Raw genomic sequence first — 10195 nt, forward strand, 5'->3', positions numbered from 1 at the left:
TGTCATTATTTTTAATTATTTATGTATGTTACTATTCTAAATATAATTCAATCAAACTTACTGGTTCCATTAAAAAAAATATGGTAATAACTCATTTGCATATGCAATTGGCTTTTGTAAATAATAAACATTGATAAAGAAAACGTTAAATAGTTATATTTTAAGGAAGTTATAAAATAACAAATACATAATTATAAACAAAGAATAATTGTTATTTTTTTTATTAACTCTGAAAATTGTTTAAAAACAGATTGAGGTTATGAATCATTGTTTAGGTTTTAGCTTTAAATATTGAAATCAAGAGGTGTTACTGTGGAATTTATAAACATATTGTACAGCAATTTAAAATGAAATATGTACTAGGAAAACAAATACTTAGTAAACAAAGATAATAATTATTTGATTATGTATACATATGCATGAACAGTTATTTGTGCAGATACATTGCATTGCATTTTCATAATATGAATTAAAATGTATGCCATTATTCAATAAAGAACAATTACAGAGCATTGCATTTATTAATTGCCTTTCTGTTTACAAACAGCGTTTATTAATCGCTGAGCCAACAAAATGCATATATTAATAGGCCGGTCTAAATCAAACGAAATTATTTTTCCTGAGTACTAAGTAATGACCATATATAATAAATTCCTTTAGTTGTAGTGACAAACTCTTAGAGTTTAATCGATTTAAACAATTTGTTCCAGCTAATTTCAGCATTTTTTTTGTTGTTAGTCTGGACCAGACCAGATATGCGCGGTGATGCACGTACCCGGCCAAATTGCACTCAATGTTCACTTGACATTTGACAGTCGTTGAAGCACAAACTAGGTAGACGTGTTACATCAGGCTAGTGAAATACCATCAAAGGGTCCTTTCGATTTAACGACGTTAGTGAGAAAAGGAATCAAGAAGCAGTGCAACGAGTCCAATTTTGGGTGGAAGCCAATAGCCAACATCTTTTAGCGTCGTCGATCAGCTGGGTGAGTGTTACAGTCAGTTGCAGCGTTGAGCGTTGTTAGAGTGGAGTAAAGTCTAGTTATTGGCTGGTATTTCGCAGTAGCGGTTACTGGATCTATAAGTGCTATTGGTTCGAATAGCGGGCTAAGGATAGATACATTGATGCAAGGTTCAGGTACTTATGGCATTATTGTAATAGTCTGCAGCAATTGCTTGTGTTCTGAACGACCTCTGCCCATCCCGCTGTTTATTTTCAAAACCTATTCCATATCTAATTAATTGCAGTTTCTATTTTTAGAAACACAAATTACCAACAACCAAAATGCTTACCAATAATTAGTGTATTACAACAACCCTGCAAATAGTTTCAACATAAATAGAAGCAAGCACAACAGCAATACCATTAGCAAACTTCTACTTATAAACAAATCACACATTTATTATAATATTTATATATTTATCTTCTAACAGGTTATGTGTTTACAAGTTGTCTGAGAGAGTGACAAAATGAATCAGGATGATGATGATTTTAATCAGAAGATAATCAAAATACCAAATGTAGTAAACAACACTAAAAACAATCTTGAATTTTTTAATTCAATTTCAAAGCGAAACCTGGGCATACGCAATGGTGCACACAAAACTAAATTTCACATGCAAGCAAAGGCTGAGGATGAACTTATTAAGAAACAATTTAAGGAATTGGTAATCTGGTGAAGCATTATGTTGAATTACTGTGTACAGTCTATTTTTGTATTTTGTTTCTTAGCGATGTGAAATGCCTGGCATGCCAAGATCAACTTTTCTTATGGTTTTTAGTCCTGATGGTACTAAAGTAGCTTCTACTCATGGTAATCATAACATCTATGTTAGTGATGTCCGTACTGGCAAGCATATAAAGACATTAGTAGGACATCCACGAACACCATGGTGCATTGCTTTTCATCCATCTTCAAATCAAATTATTGGCTCTGGTTGTCTTGGTGGTCAAGTGAGAATATGGGATCTGAGTGTAAGTTAATTAAATATAAATAAAATGTTTACAAAAAAATTGTAGTTGAAAAATGATATTATTAAATTTTATGGAATATAATTTCAATTATACTCCTGTATTCTGATAATATAGGAAATAATAGATTTGTTAATTTACTATTATAGTCTACATACTACAATGTATTATTATATTTCTAGGGTGGAAGTGAGGTATGGACTGTAGAGAGTCAAACAGTGATAGCATCCATTGCATTTCATCCAGATGATAGATTATTAGTGATAGCTACATATAATGAGCTCCATTTCTGGGATTGGAGCAAACCAGAGCCGTTCATGCACGTCTCCACAAGCAGTGCCAAAGAGAAAGTGCGATATGTAGCTTTTGATCAATTGGGACATAAACTGATTACTGGAATTACGAACAGTCCGCAGACTAGATGGGAACGTGTACGAGCTCCAGTTCCCGTTTTAAGACCTGCAGACAATCCGTATAGTCCATACAGGAGACGAATAACACCTAGACTTGTTACAAATTTACCAAATGCGAATGTTCCACCGCCCGCAATGCCGACTCCTCGATATATGACTGTAAACAATTAGTTTTTTTATAATTTGTATGACGCTAGGTATATATTTAAAATTTTAGTGTATTCCTCCTCCTCCTCGGCCAACAGGCGTGCGTGAACCATTATTATCTAGTGTGCCGGAAAGAGAAAGACGAATTACTACATGTTATAGAGATTTGGTCCAACAATACGAAGTTTTGGTGCATAGATATCTACAAATTTATAGGCCACCAGTTATGGTTTGTAACTTTGTACTTTATCAATAGCAAAGATTTTATACGAAATACTTCACCACAGATCGACCAAGGAACTGATCCCATGGAAATGGAACATACTTCAACAACTGCAAGCACATCTTCACCTCAGCCATCTACGTCTACTCAACCAACGCCTAGCAGTTCTAGCGAACCATCGACCAGTCAAAATTTGAGAAAATCTAGTGCTACTTTACCTGCTAAAAACAAATCTCGCAGATTCTTCAAGGCTGAGAGATTGAAAGAACAAGCGAATAAAACAATAAGCAGTACTCAGACAGTTGATCAGCCTCCGACGAGTGGACTTTGCGATGATATAGAAGCAAGTTTGTCCTCAAGCCACTTGGAAAGTCTGAGTAGACTGCTATCTCCTAGTACTTCTAATATTAGCAACGGTCCTATCTTTCTGACCGATAGCAGCAGCTCTTCAGATGAAGATGATAAATCGCCAAAGAGCACCTACCTTTCACTACAAAAACTATTAAACGAGCGATTAAAGACTTATGGTGATGAACGAAAGTATGATGGTACTTCATCACGAGATACTAATAATGGTGGCTCAAGTGCAAAGTCATCCAATTCCACTAACAGAGCAACTTCTGTCAATGCGTCGACACAGCGAGAGCTAGCAAATAACATGAACAATCTAAGTAGTAGCGATGCATCATCCGCATCAGTTTCATCATTACCATCGTCAAGACGACGAATACCATCACCAAGTAATTTGCCCTCAACCAGTACGCAACCCGACATAGAAGCTCTTGTACATTCTCTAGATAATTCAGGCAACACTAGTGAAAATATTTCTGTCTTAATAAGAAATGCAGAAATGATGATAACTAAATTTAGAGAGAATCTCCAAGATCTTCAAGGTATTGATCTACCTTCCACTTCTGCATCTGCTGATGCTACATCGAGTTCCAGTATTAACAAAAGTAAACCTTCTAAGGGGACTAGTACCAACGATCCCTTGGCCGGAGTATCAAGAAAACGTGTACATCCTCAGCACAAGAAGATTAATAGAAGACCGATTTTGGATTCTTCTTCCGATATGGGAAGTTCTGACGAGGAACAAGTGAAAAGTAAAAAATCTCATATATGTCCTGAATCGAGCTGCTCCCATTCGGATCCATTGGACACGCCAATAGATTTCTCTTTAAACGACATAAACACCACGGTACCAAACAACACCAACAGCAGCGGGACAGATCATTCATATGCAGAAAGTACTACACCCAATGAACATTCGTATGCTGGAATGACGGATGGAAATTCAAACGATACAGTTAGAATTCATATAGATTTATCAGGAGTTGATGAATCAATAGGTTCTGTTTCAATTCCAATTGATCATAATAATACTAATACTCCTAATACTTCAATTCAATCGGATCCTCCACGCAGACAGTTTTTTTCGCACCGCTTATCAGCATTTTATCCGACACGATTGACGCCTCCACCACGAACATCTTCTGTGCCATATACAAATTTCCATGTTCTGTTTGGACAGCCCCCCGATTCATCGCGGTCTCAAAACTTTGCACAGGACGAAGTTATCAACTATTCTGAACGTGTTAACGAGGACGAGAGTTCCCAAAGAAGTTACCATCCATTTGATCCTCCGCCCGAAATATCAATTAATTCAGAAAATGTAGGCATTGGTTCTATGTACTCGAATATAGTGCACGAGTTGGAATCCAGTTTAAATGATGTAAGAAGTATAAGGGCTAATCATCGACTCGATGAAACTTCTGGTGTGTTGACCAGTTTCACTGAAAGGTTGGATACAATTATGTCACAGTCAAATGCAATATTAAGAAATCTCACTAATACTCTGGATAGTTTGCCATCTAATTCAAATAATAACGAAAATAGTAATGAAACAAATGGAAACAATAGTAGCAACACGGATGGATTGCCAAGATGGTACAGATCTTTGCGGACTCTTGGAATGATCATGAGAAGTGAGACGCCGTGGACGGAAGATATGGATACTCGCCGCCTGTCTTCAGGCAACCCAATTAATTCGGATCATACGTACCCGTTAAATCCAGAAAACCCACAAACGGCCAATATGTCGCCGTTGATGGTTTCCTTGCATTTAACGGTTTCGCATATCCAAAGACAAGCGAGATTATTGAGATCACAAGTTGAAAGTATTGAAAGAATAGATAGAGCAATGCTTGAGGTTGCCCAATTGCAAATGATGCGTCAAATGTTTGATGAACTACACAGACATTTTAGTGTGAATTCGTCTGATAGTAACAGGATCGGTGTCTCAAGTGTAAGGCAAATGATGGCTGGTACTCGAATAAGTGACTCTAGTCCATACGATTCACCGACTGATGAAGGATTGCTTCAAACACAGACTCAATTACAAACGCAACTACAGCCTCAACCTCATACATCATCACAAACCCAACCACAACCTCAGCCACAACCTTCTACTAGTAGGGGTGAAAGGACAAATGTCCAAAATGACCAATCTCAACAGATTAATAATAATAATAGAAGTAGAGCAAGAAGACCCTATCCAAGGTGCTTATTCCTAATGCATCGTCACTACAATCGTCGTAATAATATACCTTTGGGAAACCGTAGGACTACGGCTAAGGAGAGGGTTATACGAAGAAATATTTATAGGCGTTTTTTACCAACACGTGCTAATACTCGTCCGTCTCTGCCAGATTTTCCACGAAATCGAACAGCGATATCTAATTTATTTAATCCAGAAACATTGCCATCGATGACACGTAGGTTAGAACATTACTTAATGGAACATGGGAGGTACATTGGTAGGACAATAATTCCACCAAATGCTGGCTCTACTTTAAGATCAGATGTAGCGGAGCACATGATGATGTTGCGATTAAATAATTGCAGACAAAGAATTAACGTATTTTTAGGTAAATAAGTAACTATCGTATTTATTTTTAATTAACTTTTTTTTTTTAGGAATTAATGAAGATGTAAATCGTAATGAAATTTCGAGTGTAAACGTCGATGGGACTTCCAGATTTGGAGCAAGACAAGCATTAAGTTCTATTGTCGATTGTCTCAGTAGACATATGGAATACAACTCAAGCCCCCATATGAACGCCAACGTGAGATCTCAAATTTGGGAAGTGATTGAGTTGTCTCTTTTGCTTTCTGAAATTCTTCTGCTGCAAATTGTCGATTCCATACCGCCGCCAACAGGGATGAATTTAGATCCGGAACGAGAAAGCCTTTCTTTGAGAATAGATCAGATGTGCAGCAGGATGTTGCAGAATAGATTATCAAGTCAATCTCAACAGTTAACACGTAGTTTGCGTCTATTGAGATTAACTGTACGACACGCCACGCTCGCACTGGGTCAGACATATACAGCGCGAAGAAATGCAATGTTGCCGTCAAATGATACTGACTTAGATAGCAGACAGGGATTATTAGATGATATACATAACTGTTTGAGAAACATAAGGCGCCATAGAGAAAATTCAGTAGAGGGAAGCTGGTTTAGAACTATAAATGATATGATCTCAAGGATTGCGGACCGCGACAGTGGCAATCCAACTACTACACATACGGCAATAGATGATAGTAGTGACGAAAATACTATAAATGCCCGCGCTAGTTATAGTAGGTTAAGGCGGACGCTTTATCGAACAAGTAATGTAAATTTATTAAATAATGAGGAATCCAGTCCGGCAGAAGCGAATAATAGGGGTTGGAATGTTCCAATAGTACAAGTAAATGATGTGCCACTTATGGAACCACAGAATTCCCCTTGGCACCCTAGGTTTGTGGAAAACAGACAGCGGTTGTCGGAGAGGTTGGATGAATTGAGAACAACTGGTGGTTTATTTAGGCCGAGATTCCTGCATCCTCTTTATACAGGAGGAATTAACCCATTTGAGCCAGACTGGGATGATCACAGGGATCACCTTTATGATACTGACATTATAACTACAGTAACGCCTAATCACAGGATTCAAGTATGGGAATTTTCAAAGGACAACATTCCAAATATAAGGGAGGGTGTGTATTAATATATTATAAACTTTACATGAAATAAGCAAAATATGAAATGGCGACTAACATAAACAAAAAATTAAATTTATTCATTATTTTCAGCCACGAAGAATGTAGTCGTACGTGAATGTAAAATTCACAATGATGCCAGCGTGGATTACGCTACAAATGGCACTATTTTAGTTACGCTCCTGCCGTCTGGTGGTTATATGAATATAACCAATAGACTAGGTGAGTGTTATACAAATATTGCATTTATTGTAATATACAATATATTTTGTGTGTGTAATAGGAGTCTACAGTTTGGATTGGAAAACATTAGGGCAGTGTTTATACTTAGCCAATTTTGAACAGAATGCTGTCTCGGTATCTTTATCTCCGTTAAATAGACATTTAATTGTTGGTTTGGCATCACGTCGTGTATCTATAATGCCCTCAGATAGATGGACAATGGCTAGGATATTCAAATTAGAAAAGAATGAGTATGGTAAAATGACACCCATTCGGGATCTTGAACAGAATAGGGATACGAACTACATGAGCGTGAATTGCATCCGATGGATGCCAAACTCCGGCGAGGGTTTAGTGTTTGCCACAAATACTGGCCACTTGCGATTTTTGACCTAAGATGAATTTTATTTATGTATAAGACTGCTTTATAAGAAATTTAATTTTCTTGGATTTTGATTTAATTGTTGATCATGTTTGTAAAATGATAAGTTGTGTGATGTACTCTAATCCTCCCTAAAAAAACTTTTTTTTTTATAATTATATACACTAAAAAATAATACCACTATGATGAACATTTTTCAAATTTATCAATTATTTCATACTTAAATATACCATCGTCGAGTGAGATTTTTTTGTTAGTTATTTTATATGATAAATATAAAGAAACAAATTTAATTCCATGCAGTTTAATTTTCTGGAATTGAACATATTTTATGTGATCATGTACTAATAATATTCAAACCACTAAATCTATGTAAAATAATTAAATGCAAACATGAAATAATTTATAATATTTACCACTTGAATGATGTTAAATAAATATTCCCCTTTTTAAATTAAATAAATGTGTTTCATTGTTGACTTGATTGACATATTAATATAATAGTATTGGTAAAGTAATAATAGTTTGCATTTCAGATTTGAGAAATTATTTCAGTACTATTGTTTAGAACAAGTATTTTTATAGTAACAATTATAAATATGAGTAATTCGATGCATATCGATTTTTTTAGGTTGGCAACGTTGTGAAAATCGTGTGAAGTGTTTCAACCAATCAGAAAATGTTTTTGTGGCGTGAAACTGAAACAAGCTCTAGTATTTCTTTGCCATTTCTGCCATTTTGCATTTGTCTTTTCATACGAGTACGCACAAGTGCATGTCACAGTATTTATGAAAAAATAAAATATATGTGGCATGTTACCAAACAAGTGAAATTATATAAAAACTATAAATTGCTGAAAGATACGAAATAATATATACATCATTATAGTATTATTTATTTGTTTCGTGTGCACTTTCTACAAAAAATACATTGTAATAAGAGACACCATTCCAAGTGCATATGGATTGGTTGGTCACACAGCGACGCAGAAGAATACGCATTAGTTTGCAAATAATATTTCCAGACCACGGATTTTATATTTTATTATATTCTATTGTCGTGTGTCCTTGAAATTTGTGATTTGCTTTAAAGGCGCGGTATTCAATGAAATGGTGGATGGGCCATAGTTCATTTGTCTTCAATTAATTCTGTTAGTCGAATAGTTATTACTTAAAACACACGGTTCGTCTACGACTAAGGAAATATGAAAAGGAAATATTTTTGGCCTAACAAAAGCCGACTTTAAAATGATTGAAACTTAAAATTCAACATTGCATATTAAGCACAATATAAATAAATTTAACCTAGAATTGATAGGTTTACTTTATTTTTTTACAAGCTATTTGTTTCCTTTGTGTTATTTATACAAGTTTTCATAAGCTCCATGAAATTAATTTTATTGTTATGCTTGCATAAATATTTCATTCAGAAATTCGTTCATTTTTAAAAAGAAATTGATACAAAACTGCTTGACCGAAATTGAAAAATGGTTACAAAAATGACGAATTAAAACTAATGAAACGAAATCAAGTCACGTAACATTCACTCTAAGAAAGGAACCTATCCTCCAGTAACTTTAAATAATAATGTTATCACTGAAGCTCATGATGCAAGAAGCGACGGAAGCACCTAGGAATCAAATTCACTTAATTATACTGGTTGTTTGGGAGAAGATCACAACTATCACTAGAAAATAAAATTTATATATAAGGCAGTGTTAATAAACTGTTCCGTTCATTGTTATATTTTGTTTCAAAACTATTTACTCGTTGCCAGCTTATGGCATATTGTAAATAATACATTTATTTAAAAAAAAAGAATTATATTGGCGGCGGTTTGTATAATTTCTATGTAACTATGGATAATTATAGTTGTTATTTTAAAAGTTTCACATATTTGAAATTTATTTTAGTCTTATTTTTGCATTATTTTTGGTTTTGTAGTGTCAATAAAACTTTTTTACAAATTAAAGTTCATTAAATCAATTATATGCAGTAAGACCTTGTCGTGTCCCAGGGATGGAATTCTGGACACAGTGGAATATTGTCTGGTGGAATATTGTCTGGTGTTGTCGTTGTGGAGTCTCAGTTGTTGGAATTAATGAAATTCGTTGGTTTTACATAACTTTATTCTTACTTGGTCGTTTAGTTACTGAGACTATGCTCGTCTTAGGTTTTTATGAGACTATGTTCAAAGTTCTCTGCTAGGTCGGTTTTTACTGAGACTATGTCAGTCTTTGAGGGTTTTACTGAGACTATGCTCATCATTAAACGTTATAACTATCTAAAGTATTCTACTTACAGTTATCTTTGAGGTTTTACTGAGACTATGTCATCTATATCTAAGGTTTTACTGAGACTATGCTCATCATATTAACGTTTTACTGAGACTAATTCTAAATAGTTATTCTACTTACAAAGTTAATTCTTATTAATACGGGGTGGGTTGTGAGGAGAGGTTTGTATTATATTGATGATTAAGCGTTCCCACGGGAATTCGGCCTTGTGATGGTTTGTTTATTATAGACCGGCATTCCTATGCATTTGTTTATATGAAAAAGATGATCGATTACGATTGTACATGTAACGATCTTTATGTGTTTATAATAAGACTTGAATTCTGTATAAAGGTATAGGAGTAGTATCGATGGGAATGTTTACGCTTGGTCCCCTTTGTTTATATTAAAGTGTTCGATAGGTCACGGTAGAGATTCCTTTATGCTATATGTTTTATATAATAATGCGACTAAGAGACGCTTTGGATGTCTCTAGTTCGTTAATACACTATACTAA

The 10195-nt window shown here is 34.9% G+C and overlaps 1 protein-coding gene across 4 annotated transcripts; it reads left to right on the forward strand.

Moving 5' to 3' along the window:
* The first annotated feature begins 420 nt into the window (after nucleotides 1–420).
* Nucleotides 421–7585, forward strand: LOC108557506. 4 transcript variants are annotated; one of them, XM_017914033.1, is made up of 11 exons: nucleotides 421–986; nucleotides 1064–1138; nucleotides 1435–1668; nucleotides 1733–1975; nucleotides 2155–2544; nucleotides 2603–2761; nucleotides 2820–5314; nucleotides 5378–5682; nucleotides 5732–6796; nucleotides 6893–7021; nucleotides 7083–7585. In XM_017914033.1, the coding sequence occupies exons 3-11, from the start codon at nucleotides 1471–1473 to the stop codon at nucleotides 7415–7417; spliced, it is 5319 nt and encodes a 1772-aa protein (XP_017769522.1). In that variant the 5' UTR covers nucleotides 421–986; nucleotides 1064–1138; nucleotides 1435–1470; the 3' UTR covers nucleotides 7418–7585. The 4 variants fall into 4 exon arrangements, with proteins under 4 accessions (XP_017769522.1, XP_017769519.1, XP_017769520.1 ...); XM_017914030.1 differs by having other exon boundaries at nucleotides 2820–5682; XM_017914031.1 differs by having other exon boundaries at nucleotides 1067–1138; nucleotides 2820–5682.
* Nucleotides 7586–10195: the final 2610 nt, after the last annotated feature.

Source organism: Nicrophorus vespilloides, unplaced genomic scaffold (assembly GCF_001412225.1).
Source record: "Nicrophorus vespilloides isolate i.1.1-1 unplaced genomic scaffold, Nicve_v1.0, whole genome shotgun sequence".
Taxonomy (NCBI): domain Eukaryota; kingdom Metazoa; phylum Arthropoda; class Insecta; order Coleoptera; family Silphidae; genus Nicrophorus; species Nicrophorus vespilloides.